Source organism: Natrix helvetica (assembly GCF_964273705.1).
Source record: "Natrix helvetica genome assembly, chromosome: 2".
NCBI lineage: Eukaryota > Metazoa > Chordata > Lepidosauria > Squamata > Natricidae > Natrix > Natrix helvetica.
The window spans coordinates 221382316-221400480 of record NC_138552.1 but is presented as its reverse complement, the minus strand read 5'-3'; the positions used below and the strand labels follow the sequence as shown (position 1 = coordinate 221400480).

The 18165-nt window shown below is 39.1% G+C and overlaps 1 protein-coding gene across 1 annotated transcript in view; it reads right to left on the bottom strand.

The window, feature by feature from the left end:
• RYR2 (ryanodine receptor 2) overlaps positions 1-18165 on the bottom strand; it is a 325381-nt gene that overhangs the window by 73681 nt on the left and 233535 nt on the right. The window contains exons 63-71 of the mRNA XM_081941599.1: positions 17883-17932; positions 9342-9402; positions 7328-7566; positions 6834-6915; positions 5209-5333; positions 4201-4521; positions 3597-3837; positions 2422-2509; positions 1561-1653 (exon numbers count right to left, since the gene is read on the bottom strand). Coding sequence (XP_081797725.1) covers positions 1561-1653; positions 2422-2509; positions 3597-3837; positions 4201-4521; positions 5209-5333; positions 6834-6915; positions 7328-7566; positions 9342-9402; positions 17883-17932 — 1300 coding nt within the window. The remainder of the gene's footprint in view (positions 1-1560; positions 1654-2421; positions 2510-3596; positions 3838-4200; positions 4522-5208; positions 5334-6833; positions 6916-7327; positions 7567-9341; positions 9403-17882; positions 17933-18165) is intronic.

Below are 18165 nucleotides of genomic sequence, written 5' to 3'. Positions count from 1 at the left end.
ATAACCTCAAAAACCAACCCAACTCAGGGAAGGGATTTTAAACTCAATACCTAATGTTTGATAATAGTTAATGATTAATGATTCTTTTAGTACAACTTCAGTGTTCACGACTGTGAAGGCTACTATAGTCTTGGATTATCTTAACATTGGGTAATGCCAGACCAATCCTACAAACTGGTAATAGGTGATCCAGAGGAATAAATTTGGCAGCTTCCCAAGAAAGCCACTGTACTAAAAACCAGAACTAGTATTGCATGTGACTGTCTTGGGTCCTTCAGCAGTTCTGTAAGCTTTCATTGGTGGATTTGAGAATAAAGTACAACAATAGGTTGCTTTATACCTCCTGCAGCAAAATATTCTGTACTGGCCTTGTAAAATTTACTAGTATCTTTTATTGATTTTCCTATGTTGTCTCAATGGTCAACAGTACGCATTATCAGTTAGATACAACTGAGTCTACTTTAATATTAACTCTTACACTTCTTTCTAGAAAATAACAAGAACTGAAATACTGAAAAAATATTAATGGACTGCGGTGGGTCACTAAGTAAGTTGGCCTCTCTGAACCCACTCACATCTTCATCTCCCACTTCTCTACTTCTGGCTGTTTTCCCCTCCTCAGGACACATGACCATTAATTTATATATGTTCTATATTTCTCTCCTCCAAGCCACCATGCTGATTTCCTTCAGTTAATCAGCAGTGACACCTTTATTAGTCTCTTCTTTTACTTTTTGTAAAAAGATTGGATACAGTACAGAGAGAAGCTGCAGTTTCACTTAGCAACTTGGTTTTCCAAAAAGTTTCCTGGAAAAATGGGTATGTTGGGCATGACCTCAGCTATCTCTAAAGGACATTGTACTTCAAAAAGTTAGAAAGAGAAAGCAATTCATGTTAGTAAAAGAAAAACATTTACTGAAGGATAGATATAAAATTAATGTATTGGAGAGAGAAGTGTTTCAGAATGAGGATAATTCTTTTCTATATATGACACAAGTTATGTGGTAATTACATTTGATAGCCATTTGCACTGCGGAGATTCCACGCTGATGAAATGGACCTAGTGATTCCCCCTGTAAATGGATGTGAAATTTGGATTTGATTTATAGTGGTTAAAGAAATTTCAAACTAGGAATATGCAACCTTTCCACAATCTTTATCTCTACAGATAACATGTTTAGGAAATATTTAGAATACTCTAAAAATGTTTGGACTATTTCAACACCCCAATATATGTGAAAGATTTTAATTTACTGTATTTTTCGGAGTATAAGACGCACCTTTTTTCCCCAAAAAAAGGGGTGAAAATCTGGGTGTCTTATACACTGAATACAGCATTTTTGTCCTCCTGAAACCCCACCCCGCGCATCCTGTTTTTTGCAAAAATGGACATGCAGAGGGTTTGAGAGGCCAGCAAAGTGCTCCTAGGGGCTAGCGAGGGCAAAAACCGAGCAAAAAACAAACTGGTAGTCCAAAATAGTCAAAAAATATAGCATTTAAAAAAACTAGAGATTTTAGCAATATTTTGATAAATGCAGCAATATTTGTAAATTCTTATACCTTGGACATCTTCGATTTAGTGTCAGTAATAAGGAAAGACATGTTGTTGATTTCATTTTGCACTACAAAGTTCTGTTCTTCCCTTTTAAAATTCTGCAATGTTACAAAAACATAAGAATACAATGTATTACAAAATTCACTATCTGGCTCTTCCATTGCCCCCTTCACATTGAATCTTAAAATGTATATAAGGCTATACAATTGCATTATAAAATCTTAATCTATATAATGGTATAAAAAGATTATAAAAATTCTCTTTTTTTCAACAAAACTGAACACTATATGCAGATAAACATCTTTCTTTTGAGGAAATATATATTCCCTATTGCTCCCTTTCAAATTGTTTGCAAAAGAACCATCTGCAATATTTTCCAGACAAGTAAAAACAAATACTTTGAATCCTTAAGATATCATAACGACAAGAAATGCTAAGTACTTGAAGAAGGTTTGATTCTAATTATCCCTTTTGAAAAACAAATCAGAATAGAAAATAGATAACTCAGAAAATGCCTTAGACTCTTTATGGATGTATCTGGTATTTGCCATTTATTTATAAGATGGAAGAGTAAAGCTTTGCACAACAAATTGCAAAAGAAGAAAACCATTCAAGTAGCAGAGCGCCAAAAAAGCAAGATGGCACTTGCAACATTGTAAACTAAACCCTATCCCTTTTGTATGTATATCAATGTCACACACATGTACAAAAGGTCAGGACTTTGACTGGACTGCACATCTCATCTGGACGCTGTTGCACCAAGAGCCATCTGCATATATCTGATCTCAATACTCACTACACTACACTACACTACAATTCTTAATACAGCAACTCTTAATAATGAATTTTTTAAAAAAAATACATACATGGGATTTTGACCAGTAAATGAAAACCTCTGCAACCATACGAAACAAATCTTCAGCTTCAAAATTGGGCTCTTTAAGCCATTTTGCTCTGAAATTAAAAAAAAAATAAAAATAAAAACATTTATTATCACCCCTATTTGTAGCAAAAACAACAAAGAAATTTTGGAAATTTCAACATTAAAACATGCACTGTATTTTTCAGAGTATAAGACACTCCGGAGTATAAGACGCACCTTAGTTTTGGGGGAGGAAAATAAGAAGAAAAAAAATTCTGCCTCTGCCTACCAGCATCCATGGTATTCAGCTAACAAATGGTAACAAGAACAGCCAATATATAGGCATAGCAACTAAGTCAGCCAATGAGGGTTATTTGGACTGAAATTTGTCATGTTAGCAACAAGGAGACAGGAAGGAGCCTGCCTTAGCCAAGAACTGAAAGTGAAACTGCTTGTGCTTTACTTGTATTTATTGCTACCTTGGAAAACTTTTGGTAATGTATTGCATATTATTATTATTTGGAATCCTGCTGAATCAGTTACTGTGCTTTCTGATTGTGATTGCTGCTGCAAACTCTGACCAGCCAGGTCAGCTTCAGCACGTATTGCAACCTGATTCAGCACAGCTGATTGGCGGGTGGATCGGACTGCCGGAATACCCCCAATCAGCTATTCCAGGCTTCAGGGATTGCCACAGACCATTGCGTTTTTGGCCTCTTGTGGAGTTGGATGGGGTTACATTCGATGCATAAGACGTACCAAATTTTCACCCTCTTTGGGGGGGAGAAAGGTGTGTCTTATACTCTGAAAAATACGGTATATGCATAGAGTCCAATTTTCGGAATTTATGGAATACAGTCCTAAGCAAGAGGGTTAGATTCTTAGCATCTCCAGTTAAAGAGGAAAAGAAGAGAAAAAAATGGAGAAATCAGAAAAGAAAGACAATAAGAATTACCTATAGTAATCTTAGATGAAGCAATAATTGAATGGGACAGAGATATTGCACTGGTGAACTAAATTCCTGTGCCATTAATTAAAAAAAATCTTAATAATGCTAAACAACTAATATTTTTTTAAAAAAATCGTAATAATGCTAAACAACTGATAAATTCTAGTTAATAAACTCACTCCCATAATGTGATTTAAAACAAGGCTTTTCAAAACAAGTTCTCTGCATACCTATTGTAGTCCACAAATCTGATTAACAATGGATAGAAGGCATAAAGGTCCCGGGCAAGCGTAGTGAATTCATCTAGAATGAGAAGTTCCGCCTCAGACATATCACCCCTGCCTTCTGCTCGTAAGTGTTCTTCATCAGCAATCACCAGAGCTGCTTTTTTCTTCAGTTTCTCCATCAGTGGAAGAAAATGCGTTTTCAGAAGTTCCGGCTTCACTTTGCTTATGATAGGCTGAGAAAACACTATGTAAATAATCCATTAATTTCACTGCATATTAGTAGGTGGAAAAATTACAATAAAAGATGTTACAGTCTTCAATAGTTACTACAATAGAGTTTTGGTCATCTCTCAAAGAAATGCAAACCAAAAATTATACACTGCTCATCTCCATTCATTTTAATTTTTGTCAAATCCTGCTCATTTTTTTCTTCCCATTATTAAATCCACATAAATCTTCTGATAAGCTGAGCCTCTACCTCTCATATACCATTTAGCCTTTTTAAAAAGTGCAATGCATGTATTGAAATTAGCTGGTTTTTGCTTTTCTCAATTCCCTTACAATTTTTTTTAAAATGCAGACAAAAGTGAACCAAAACTTTCCCTACCTGCTAATCTCTTCATCCAGGCTCCTTCATCTATGCCCAAATTGTTATGTATGATTTTTAGAATGTTTCCCAGAAGAGTATTCATATCATCTGAAGTCAATGCTGTGCAGCACATTTCACTCTTGTTATGATTGTTTTCTGGTCCATGTTCCCACCAATGTGACATGTAACTACAAAGCATGGGCAATATAACTTCCATTACATGAGGCATTTGTGTATAGCGAATGCCTGATTCAGCTAATTCTACAATTTCTTCCATTAGTTTTTCCAGAGATGGAATATTCGGACAAAGTTCCTTTACGCTGTTTGGTAAACTCAAACCTAAAAGAATAATATTGTGTATTAACATAATACCATGTTTAAGAGTATTAGCAAACAATCCCTTAGTTCATGCTGAATATGTATGCTTGTGATACATATTTCCACACGTATGATTTTATACGTATATATTTCCAAATATCATTCATGATTCACATCTATTTTCTGAATATATGTGACTCAGTATTAACATATAAAAAACAACTTGAGTAGATTTTGATTTGCATTAGATATTTTTTTAGCATAATATCTTTTCCAGTATGCTTCCCTTCTTCCTTCATCTTCCTCAGACTCTTCAAATGTGCTCTAAGTACAATGATTTTTCTAATCATTTGGGGGGGGGATTGAGTTCAAGGACAAAAAGGAACAATGCTCTTTCAATTACATTGATGGAATAAGAATTCTAAACAATTACATCTAAGTGGATTTCATTTTTTAAAAACTAGTCCCAAAATTAAAGTAAATAAATTAAATCAGCATTCCACCATCTTCCAATACATGGTTAGAGAATGAGAATATAATGTGATTCCAGGGAGGGAGGGGGGGAATGCAGCTGCTCCAAGGAACCTCTTTGGAACAGAAAGTGAAATGCTTCACAACACTAGTCATTATCAAAGAACAAAAAAAAGTGAAAAGCAAATATGCAGTATAATTAATTCTAGATAATTCAGTAAACTCATACTGAGTTACCTGCTCTTGTTGTCTTGGTATTGTATATAGAATAAATATTGTGACTATTCAGATGAGTTTCTAAAAATGCCACAGGAAAGGCACCAGCAAAAGCAGCTAAACATTCACCTAAAGCTGAGCGTTGACTGTAAAGTTAAAAAAAAAATCTTTTTAAAGTCAATGCAAATATAATTAGTTTAGCTTCATGTTAATAAGACTTCTAAGATGTTCAATTTTCCTGGTAATTATTGCCAAACAATAGTATCTGAGTAGACACTAATACGGAATTAACTCAGATTATTACTATATAAACCTTATTTATGTTTCAGTCATAGGCTGATTTTGGCTCTGAAACTATCTTCTTGATCTGATGGGTTGATGTTGCTGATTTTCTTAGATTTCTCAGTCAATATGACAGATCCTGATACCTTTCTGGAGAATTTTTAGGAAGGATATTCCTGCAGTGGTTCTGCTCATATTTGAAATATCATCTCCCAAAGATGGTATTGGTATTTGAATAATAGAATAACAGAGGTGGAAGAGACTTGAGAGGTCTTCTAGTCCAACTGCATACCATTTCAGACAAATGGTTGTCCAATCTCAACCACTGATGGAGTACCTACAACTTCTGAAGGCAAGTCATTCCACTGATTGTTCTCATTGCTAGGAAATGTCTCCTTATTTTTGAGTTGGTTCCCTGCTTGATTAGTTTCCATCCATTCTACCTTCAGGTGCTTTGGAGAATAGGTTGGACCCCCTCTTCTTTGTGGCAGCCCCTTAGATATTGGAACAGTGTTGTCATATTAGCCCTTTTCCTTCTTTTCATTAAACTAGACATACATAATTTATGCAACCATTCTTCATATGTTTTAGTCTCTAATCATCTTCATTGTTCTTCTCTTCACTTTTTCTAGAGTCTCAACATCTTTTTTATAAACTGGCTACAATATTCCAAATGAGGTTTGTGTTCAACTCTGCAATGTCTACATTATAGAGTTCCACCAGTTTCTAATGTTATATGCTGTTGAATATCCAAACCAATTTTGATTTTTTTACTTTTAATCATATGCATAATTCTACTTCACTTTTTATTAGATTTAGGTGGGTGTTTAAGACCTGATTGAGGAAATGGATTGAATGAAGTCCAATAAAATGAAGCGATTTCAAGGGGGGGGGGAGATCAGGTTTTTAATGGATTTGTGTATTCCAGAAGAGGTTGCACTTCCCTAATGAATCATATTTTCCATTACAACAAACCCATCTTTACTATTAGAGATACCATATACGGATTCTTTGACACATGAAGAGCCTATTATTAGCTCTTCACCTCTATCTGGATAGAGATATAGGTAGTCCTTGTACAGTGACTGTTCAAAGTTATGATGATGCTAAGTGAGACTTATAGCCAGTCCTCAAAGTTGCAGTAGTTGCATCACCTCTGTGCTTGGCAACTCGCATTTAATTATGTCTGTTGCAGCTCCCCTGGTCACTTGATAGCCATTTGTGATCTTCACTGCCAGCTTCCCACCAGCAAAGTCAATGGGGAAGGTGGAATGAAGTTGTAACATGACACTACACCTAATAAACATGCACAATTCACTTAAATGATCATAATACATTTTTAACATTGCATATTTTTTTCTTACCGTTCCACATAGATACTCTTGCTGGTTCCCAAAGCATATAAGCTGACCAGTATTCTATAACAAGAGATTTGAACATCTTCCACTAAGAAAAACAGGAAGAAAAACTAAACAATTTTGTTCATTGCTTTTCACTGTTATCCACAATATAACTAAGATAAACATACTTGTATATAAACATACAAGAAAACAATTTAGAACAATTTGAAATTTTACATCTGGACATGCAAACATGCTAGCATTATTACAAATAGCTGAAGAATAGTTGAATCTGTCTCATTAAGAGCATTTAGTTATTTTCATTTTGAAGATGGATAAATACAATCAATATAATTAAACACATGAAGCTGGAATTGTTGTTTGAAAATTGTTTTTATAAACTCCAATAAAATCAAGGTACTGGTGTATTATTGTCTCGAATATTAGAAGCCAAGCTATAATGTTCTTAAACATAATTTAGACTTGTAATGGTATATATTATTCATTTTAATACTTACATATCAAATCTTCACCAAACTGATGCTGTCCAATGTGCTCAAATAATGAAGACAATACTGGCAGGAGAGCCACTGTTGTGTAGTTAATAATTTGTGTTACTCCTTTTGGCTGACTCCTGGTGTGTGTGAATTGCCCCTGCTTAAGATTTTCCATTGTTTTTTCCAGATCCTCTGCAGCATTATCCAAAAATGTCCTTAAAGCCATCTTAACAGATTCCAAACCTGTCTTCATCACTGTCCTGTATATCGTATGCACATAAAATAACATTATATTCTATTATGAACAAAAGAGTTTCTAGGTACCAAGGAACACAATTTTTGAGAATCATTACAAATAATAATAATTTATTAAATTTCTAGACAGCTCCAGAGGACTCGGGGCAGTATACAGGAACAAATCCAAAAACATACAAACAATCATATACATAGCTAAAAATCAAATTAAACAACCCCTGTACGAATTTATAAAAATTAAAAACATTAAAAACAGACCCTAAAACCAATCCTAAAAATTTAGAAATAAAACTGAGGTGGGAAAGATGGAATTAGGCCAAGCCGGCTAGCTGGAATAGGTGGGTTTTAAGTTTCTGACGGAAGGAGCAGAGATCCGTAGTTATTCTAATGTCGGGGGGAAGGTCATTCCAGAGGGTCGGGCCCATCACAGAGAAGGCCCTTCCCCTAGGCGTCGCCCGCTGGCACAGCCTAGTGGACGGCACCCGGAGGAGTCCCTCTCTGTGTGAGCGAATCGGCCAAAGGGATGTATGGTTAGTATCATAAAAAGACATTATAGATCTATATAAATAGTTAATCTTTAACCTAGTAAGCAAAATTGTTACTTGACATAATTCTGTCATTGCTTCCTCCCTGGAAGGAAGATTGGCTCCATCCAGAAATTAATTAAAACTGAACTTTTAAAGGGATTTGGGGAGGTTAGCTATAGTTGTATTGTTATGATTTATATTTCTATGGAAATTCAAGATAGTTTACATGAGAATCTTCCATCACTTTTTTATCTCTACAAAGTAAACTTGACTGAGAGATAGTGACTAGTTCAAATTTACCCAGTACTATACATATAGAGTTGTGTAACATCTCTAAGTAGAAATTTAAAGATGTATATTTGGTTCAGTCTGATATATTGACTACAATGTACACTGGCTCTTATGAAGCCATACCTCTATAATATGATAACTATTTTGATAACATCATAATTAGATGCAAGTCAGTTCTGTGCCTGAGGCTACCCTGAAGCTGTAGCAAAGATAGAACACACTAGCATAAGTGTTTATTAGAATACAGAAATCTCTGTAAAAGGAAAAAGCAGTATGCCGCTCTAACAGTTGCATGTGTTTACACTAAGCAACAATAAAGAGTAGGAACAAGCTGATTATGTCAAAGGTGGACTGAAAAAGATCTGAAAATATAGTTTTAAGAATCAGTTCAGAGCATACAGTGTAAAACAACAAAAGATACACTGTTGAATTATTTGCTAGAAAATAAATTTTTGGAATGGTGAAGATAGTTTAATGCAACATAGTATCTAATTTTTAAAGTTTCAGTAATAGTACCATACTTTTAAATACATTCAAAACATTCGCATAATATGTCCAAGGTCCCTTCCAACTCTACTATTGTATTGTATTGTATTGTATTGTATTGTATTGTATTGTATTGTATTGTATGATTTGTAATGAAACGTTTTCACCATGCAATTATCCTCCATTCTGAATTGAGAAAATAGTTACGATGAAGCTCATATATAAATATGAAATCTATGAAATTTCCAAGTAAACTTAAAAATACTAAATATGAGAAATAGGAATTGGGACACATAAATAGATGATGTCTCATCCAATATTTTCAATGGGACAGAAGCATTGATAGTTTTTCCCTGTAATTATTAATCTTTCTGATTTAGTGAATCTCCATTTATGGAAAAAGACAAATAATGTTGTCCCTATCAGTTTTCTGTAAATCAAAACAATAATTTAATAAAATCTATTTAGCAATTTACCTTGCATCCAAGGTCTGTCCCAAGATATGAAGACAATTGACTATTGAAGTTGCATCATTTCCTAAGGGCACCAGAAGAAAAGAGAAAAATGAGATTTTTTTGTATTATACCATTTCTATTTTTCACCAGTAGTGGTGAACTTATAAATATAATTTATTGTTATATATTAATTAAAATATTATTTCAATGATTTCAGCAGATGCAAAAAAAGAAACATCTAAGATAAACAACGCATTTTTTGTGAATGTAATAAGCTTTCTGAATATTTTTTGACATTTCAAGCTTTCAGATTGTATTCTTTAAAAATTAATATTTTCATCACATTAATTTATGTATAAATATAGAAGTGTATATACTATAATGTGTCATGATTCACATCTGAATCTAAAGCTGTCAGATAAAGAATAATGAAAGCAATGAGTTATGCAAAGATATCCATTGATGTTTAAAAGAAGAATTTGGAGAATGGAGATGTCAAAAATAGATTTTAAAATATTTTGGGCAATAATAAAATTGTAATGAGTTTCTGCAAGAACATCTAAGAGTTTTTCTCAAATACTTTTTTTTACATAATTCACAATCTAGGATCTAACCCAGTAGACTATAGTTAAATGATTTTAGCCCTTCATACACTAAGAAAGTATATTTTTCACTGAAATTCATGGTGCTTAGACTTTTTCCATGAATTTTGCTGGAGTCACAATATAGGAAACATGACTCCAATAAATAACTGTTCAGGACTCATTTCTTTTTACAATTACATCCAGCTGCATACAGTTATGAGTAGAAAATATGATTGTAAGTGTAATACTTCTGTATACACTAAGAATATTAGTGCACATTGTCTCATAGTTGTATGCTGGCGTGTTGGTGTGTTGGCGTGCTGGCCGGGGTGCTGGTCGGAAAGCCGGAAGACCGCTTCGTTGTGTGGATGGAGTTAAGGAGTTAAGGAGAGGAGAAGAGAGGAGAGCTAAACGAAGCGGCTGGTGGAGGGGGAGCTGAGTGAACCACATCAGAGCAAAGACAACTGGAATGGAAAGATTGAAATCTAAGGTTGTGGAATTTAACATGTTTAACATCTAACATGTCTAACATCTAACAATAGCCCCTGCGAAGATGAGCAGCAGGGGTCCCAAGAAGGCAAGTGTCCATCTTTTCCTGGGCCTGGTCATGGAGGAGAGACACCAGGGGGATAGGTGGACAGTTGCTGAAGGTGTGACTTTTTCCTTCCTGCTTTTATCGAGTACTGATTCTCTTGCCACAGCTTCAAACCTCATTAATCTATTTTACCATCGACTAGCCCACTAACTTACCCTTTCCATCTAGGGTTAGGACAATATCTACGACAAACCAGGATACATCCTCAGCATCTGTAACTAACTAACTTTGCCCCTATGATTTTTTCTATATGATCTTTATGTACACGAAGTCGGATTTACTGCAGCTGCGGGAGTCCCCTCTCTCGCAGGTCTGGCCCCCAGCCCTCTCGAGGGCCCACCTTGAGGACGGGTTCATTAACCCAGAGAGGTGGAGGAAGCGCACGTTAAGGGGTTTTTTAATTAAATGTTTTTTAAAAGTTGTAAGGGGTTATAAGGATGGGGGGGGGAGGGGTTGTAGGGATGGGGGGGGGGAACTGGTTAGGAGGGATGGAAGAGCCAGGCACTTAGGTGTGGTCGAAAGAGGAGGGGGCGGAGTGGGGGAGGAGAGGGAAGATAGCATTCCTATGCAGGGCACCTTAATACCAACGGTCGTAGGGAGGGGCAGGTGCGAGGACAGTTTAAGAGCACGTAGTCGGTTGGGAGACCGGGGTTTTTGGTCATTCCCGGTCGTTTGTACCAATCCCTGCATACTAGGTGGTCAGGATCTGCAGACCCAAGGCCTGAGACTGCTGTTATGCAATGCGAGGTCCGTTGTTAATAAGGCCCCCCTCATCCACGATCTAATTTTGGAGGGGGACCCGGACCTCGCCGGAATAACCGAGACCTGGTTGGGCCACGAGGGAGGTCTACCCCTTGTGGAAATGTGCCCTCCAGGTTATCGAGCATTTCACCAGCCTCGGGCCCAGGGAAGGGGCGGTGGGGTAGCAGTGATTATCCGGGAAGACTTAGAGCCGAGAGAGTTCACTGTGCCGCAGACATCCGGGTGTGAGTCCCTCGTCGTGAGATGGGGCCCAGGGAGGCAGTTGGGCCTGCTGATAGTATACCTGGCTCCTCGCTATACTTCAGCAGCCCTGCCCGAACTCCTTGAGCTGATCTCATCGGTGGCGGTTGAGACCCCCAAACTTTTAGTGATGGGGGATTTTAATCTGCCGTCGATGGGGGAAGCGTCTGAGGGGGTTCGGGAGTTCATGGCTTCCATGACAGCCATGGACCTGACCCAGTTAATTCAGGGCCCTACTCACGAGGGAGGCCACACCCTGGACCTTGTTTTTGTCTCTGGCCAGTGGACGAGTGATCTGGGAATAGGGGATCTAGACACTATTCCCCTGTCATGGTCGGATCACTCACTTCTCCGGCTGGACTTCCCTGGTGCTACCCCCCGCCGCGAGGAGGCGGAACTGGAAGGTATTAGATGGTTCCGCCCCAAGCGCCTGATGGAACCGGATAGGTTCCAGACGGAACTTGGGCCACCTCCTGTGGACCTGACCCGCCCCCGAGTAGAGGACCTGGTAGTCACATGGAATAGTGCGGCTACCGGGGCCCTAGACCGGGTGGCGCCTTTGCGGCCTCTCCTGCGGCGAAGAACCACCCTGGCACCTTGGTTTACCGAGGAGCTAAGGGTGATGAAACGCCACAAGAGACGCCTAGAGAGTCGTTGGAGATCCTCCCGTTCCGAATTTGACCGAGCACAGGCACGAGCATATTTGAAGACGTACCTTGTGGCACTAAGAGCGGCCAAACGTCAACATTGCGCTGCTCTTATTGCGTCTGCAGATAACCGCCCTGCCGCCCTGTTTCGGGTGACCCGTTCCCTCTTGTTTGAGAGACCACGGGAAGCCCCTTTACAGGGTAGAGCAGAGGAGTTTGGGAATTATCTACAGGACAAAGTCGCTCAAATCCGGATGGGATGGACCCCTTTCAGTGGTTCAGTAGAGACGCCCGTTGCGAGTCTTGAGGGACCGCTTTGGGAGGAGTTTGACTCGGTTGCCATCGAGGATTTGGACAGGTTGCGTGGACGTCTGCGACCCACCACATGTTTATTGGACCCATGTCCCTCCTGGCTTGTACTGGCATCCTGGGAGGTCACGCGTGACTGGCTCCTGGGCCTGGTGAACGCCTCGCTGGGTGAGGGGTCTCTACCGGCCGCCTTGAAAGAGGCGGTGGTGAGGCCCCTGCTCAAGAAGCCTTCCCTGGACCCAACGGACCTAGTCAATTATCGTCCAGTCTCCAACCTTCCTTTTTTAGCGAAGGTTGTAGAGAGTGTGGTAGCACAGCAGTTCCCACGTCACCTGGAGGAAAATGATTATCTAGACCCGCGCCAGTCCGGCTTCCGACCCGGTCACAGCACGGAGACGGCCTTGGTCGCATTGGTTGATGATCTCTGGAGGGCCAGAGATAGGGGTTGTTCCTCTATCCTGGTCCTATTAGATCTCTCGGCGGCGTTCGATACCATCGACCATGGTATCCTGTTGCACCGGCTAGAGGGGCTGGGAGTCAGAGGCACCGTTTTACGGTGGTTTGGCTCCTACCTCTCTGGTCGGACGCAACGTGTGTTGACAGGGGAGCAGAGTTCGACCCGGAGGCCACTCACATGTGGAGTGCCACAGGGATCGGTGCTCTCGCCTCTCCTGTTCAACACATATATGAAACCGCTGGGCGAGATCATCCGTGGTTTTGGAGTGGGATATCATCTGTATGCTGATGATACTCAGCTATACATTTCCACTCCGAACCACCCCAATGAGGCCGTCGAAATGATGTCCCGGTGTCTGGAGGCCGTACGGGTCTGGATGGATGGCAACCGACTAAAACTCAACCCTTCCAAGACGGAGTGGCTGTGGCTTCCGGCCTCCCGGTTCAACCAGGTGCTTCCATCTCTGGCCATCGGGGGCGTCCAACTAGCCCCCATGGAACAGGTGCGCAATTTGGGCGTCCTCCTGGATGCCCGGCTGTCCATGGATAACCATGTAACAGCCGTGGCAAGGGGGGCGTTCCATCAGGTTCGCCTGATGCGCCAATTGCGCCCCTTATTGGACCGGGATGCCCTACGCACAGTCACCCATGCGCTAGTGACGTCTCGCCTGGATTACTGCAATGCTCTCTACATGGGGCTTCCCTTGAGATGCACTCGGAGACTACAGTTGGTCCAGAACGCGGCCGCGCGGGTGATTATGGGGAGGACTAGATACTCCCCTGTAACACCTCTCCTGCGCGAGCTGCACTGGCTTCCTGTGGTCTACCGAGTGCGTTTCAAGGTTTTGATTATGATCTTTAAAGCGCTCCATGGCACAGGGCCTAGTTATATGCAGGATCGCATCCTGCCTCACACATCCCTACGACCAATTCGCTCACACAGAGAGGGACTTCTCCGGGTGCCGTCCGCCAAACAGTGTCGGGGGGCGACACCCAGGAGCAGAGCCTTCTCTGTGGTGGGCCCAGCCCTGTGGAATGACCTCCCCCGTGACATCAGGATTATTTCCGATCTCCGCTCCTTCCGTGTACAGCTGAAGACCCACCTCTTTCAATTATCTGGCCTGGCTCAATCGTAATTATTCTTATTCCTCCTAACTGGTTTTAAATTGTATTTTAAACGTTAAATTTTAATTCTATATGGGGTTTTTATAATTGGGGTATCTTAATGCGGGTTTTTTAACTGTCTATATGATGTAAATTGTTTACCTCCTCCGAGTTCGAGTCCGTGTTTGTGTATCTGTATGTATGTTCTGTATGTACGCCTATGTGTTTTTATATATTTTCTGTGTTTTATATGCCCCATTGTACGCCGCCCCGAGTCCTACTTGGAAAGGGAGCGGCTAATAAATTCAAATTTATTATTATTATTATTATTATGAAATACAATTTCATTGATTATATTTATTTACATTTATATAAACCATATCATCTGCATCATATTTGAGCTGTATGTAAAATTAATTAGTAACATTTTAAATTAAAAATTCCTAAAATATACCAAATTCAGACTTCCATGTTGGCAGATTTCAGTGTGACATGATTTCTTTCCCATAATGTTCAGATAAAATATCCTAAAGGAAAGTTTAACTATATAAAATATGGAATGTCAAAAAACTTTTAACAGAATAAGCAGACATTCTTCACTAAGAATGTCTCAAAAAAATTAAATGATTTTATAATAATAAAATTCCTAAACACGGAATTCTATTGAACAGAAAATGTCAGAGAAAGTATAAATAAAACTTAAAATTACTAAATTCTTAAAAGGTCTATAGATAATTGATTAAGGAATGAACTATATTATAAAAATACTAGGTAGATGAATGAATGTTTTGTAGATGTTTTACTGTTATCTGAAGAATGTACATTCCGTTTGTTTAGCGGTGTACAAAAAGTAACAAGATGATAATGGTGTAATTAATGTCATACTTTCACAAATATAAACATTTTGAATGTATTTATTTTTTTAAAATACCTTGTTAATAAAAGTATTTGAAGTAGAAAATAATAGCAAAACTCATATTAGGTGACTTTAGTGAAAACCATTTCTCCCTTTCCAATTCTCACTTCTGATAAAGACTGTATTTAGAAAGGGACATCAGATAATGGCTGATCTCCTATAAATGCATGTAGAATTGCACCAACACACACACACACACACACACACACACACACACACATAGAAAAAAGAAATCCTGTATTTGAGGTTCAAAAATAAAATACATCTAAGATGCATTGTTCCAGTAATTACAATAATATATTAAAGTTTAATCAGTGTATTTGTCATGCAAGAATGACCTCTTACAAATGTTTGAAGCATACTTCTCTTTCCTATGAGAAGTGATTTCTTTAAGGTTGCAAGTCATGGTCCTTTTTTTGGATGTTGTGTGTGATTTTTATTTTATCTCCTTGTACAAGTATTCAGTATTTTGGAGTTTTTCAGCATGACTGAGTGTTACTGAAATGTTTGGCTGCTTCAGGTATTTAGAAGTTACTTTAGAACTTCTCTAAAACTTGTAGCTCTGTGGAATATGCTGATATAGGTTCCATGCTTTTCGTGAATCTTGTTTTAGCTTCTGTCAAACTTAACATAGGAGTTTGCATCAAAGATAATCAACCACTAACCATTTTCTTTTGCTCCAGGATAACTAATCTCACGTATAATATTTGCTACGGTAGGCATTTTCAATCAAGCCATATTTCAGTCAGTAAAATAAAATTAGCAACTAATATCAGAGATAAGCTAAATTTCATTGCTTTTGCATTTTTATTTCAATATTTTATTTATTTCTGCATGTTTAGTAAGGGCTTGCTAAGGTGATCTATTCAGCTGATTTCTGATTGTTTTATGCAAGTCTGATAGCATTGTTCCAATATCTCAGGGGTTGCCACAAAGAAGAGGGAGTCAAACTATTCTCCAAGGCACCTGAGGGTAGAACAAGAAGCAATGGGTGGAAACTAATCAAGGAGAGAAGCAACTTAGAACGGAGGAGAAATTTCCTGACAGTTAGAACAATTAATCAGTGGAACAGCTTGCCTCCAGAAGTTGTGAATGCCCCAACACTGGAAGTCTTTAAGAAGATGTTGGATCGCTAATTGTCTGAAACGGTATAGGATTTCCTGCCTAGGCAGGGGGTTGGACTAGAAGACCTCCAAGGTCCCTTCCAACTCTACTATTGTATTATTATTATATATAAAATTCCAATTGAAAAAGAACTAAACAATGACCTTAAGACCCTAGAACAGTGATGGCGAAGCTATGGCACGCGGGCCACAGATGGCACATGGAGCCATTTGTCAGAGCACGCAAGGCGCTGCCCTGTCAGCTGGCCAGCACGCATGCACACGCTGGCCAGCTGAGTTCACCCTTTTTTAAAGCCATTTTTCACCCTCCCCAGGCTCCAGAGGCTTTATAGGAGCCTGGGTAGGGTGAAAAGAGCCTCCCCCCCCCCAGGAGGCCCTCCTGAGGCTTCGTGAGCTTTCCTGATGCCTTCGGAGTGCTCAAAATGACCCTTCCAGCAAACCAGAAGTGATTCCGGTTTGCTCAGAGGGTCATTTTGAGCGCTCGAAGGCGTCAGGGAAGCCTCCGGATGGTCCCTGAAGCCTTAGGAGCACTCAAAACGATCCTCGGAAGGATGGGCGGGGGAGGGCATCTGGGGGGGTGGGGGAGGCTGTTTTCACCCTCCCCAGGCTCCTATAAAGCCTCTGGAGCCTAGGAAGGGCGAAAAAAGCATGTTAAAATGGGGGGGGGTTTCGTGCCTGTAGTGTGTGCATGCGCACTGGGGGGGTCGTGTATTGCATTATGGGTGCAGCATGCCTGCACATGACCCCCCTGCACTCCCCCCACTTATGGCCATAAAAGGTTCGCCATCGCTGCCCTAGAAATCTGTGAATAAAATTCCAGCTGACAAAGAGCTAAACACTGACTTGCAGGCATTAAAAAAAACTGTAGAAAATTGCATAATCCCTAAATGGGATTATGTGGGTTACCATTAGGGTGGCATACACCCCATATAAATATAAATATAAACATAAACATAAATATAAACATAAACATAAACATAAGATATATTTTTATTGAGCGAACTCCTCTGCCAATCTTTTTGCCAATGATCAGCCCAGAGTCACTCACTAAATTGCATAGCTGACTCTGGCCATGAATCTATGTCTCCCTAGCATCAGTTCAGTACTTTAACCACTATACATTTGCTGTCCTATTAGGATCAATTATAGGAGACTCTAATATATTTATACAAATCAAAATAATTCATCAAATCTGTTTCAAATTACTATGAAATAACCAGAGTCCTGGTCAAAATTGTGTTTCAAATATGCAAGGATTCCAATAACAATTCTTAGAGGAATAGTAATTATAAGCTTTCAACGTAGCTATATACATCATTGAACTTTTAAAACAATTTTACATCACAGAACACCTTGTGAGTAATAGGGATCGGAAACTTACTCTGCCAATCTATATGGAATTTTTCATGTTTCATACTCAAGAGGCAAACATGCAATACTTATTTTATAAAAAAACAGAGCAACAGAATTACTTGATCTCTTTGGCACATAACTGCAAAAGAGGTTGTGCAAATGCTATCTGTGTGCATGTATACAATATATCTAGATATGGGGAACACAGAGAGCAGGATCAAATGAATAGTCATGACCCCAAAATACACAGGATCCACAGTGACTGCTATGGAAATGCTATGCCATTTTAGCAGGAAAATCGAAATTTGCATGTTTAGTGCACATATAGGTTCCCTTTATTTGCTAGCTCCCAAATATTATCAATGATATATAAAATCATGCAGCATGCAAACAAAGAGGACACACAGAGTTGCAAATAATGGTAAGAAAAACAAGGGATGCTCAAACAAGCATTTGTCAAGGGTCTCCTTACCAAACAGTGAAATCCTATGCCTGACAAGAACTCCAAGTTTGCAGAATAGGCTAAAGACAAAGGATAAATAAAAGAGAAGGGAGGGGACAAAGAAAAAGAAGAAGAAAATAAGAAGTGATGTATGAGCAGGAAAAAGCAACATGATGTTTTGCAGAAAGAATCAGTTCTGAGCAGAATGTAGGACTGAAAATACTACAAAAGTTTCCAAGAATTGCTCCACAACAAACGTAGTTAAGAAAGCATATATCTGAGGTAAAGAAACAGAATAATTGGGAAGTACTAT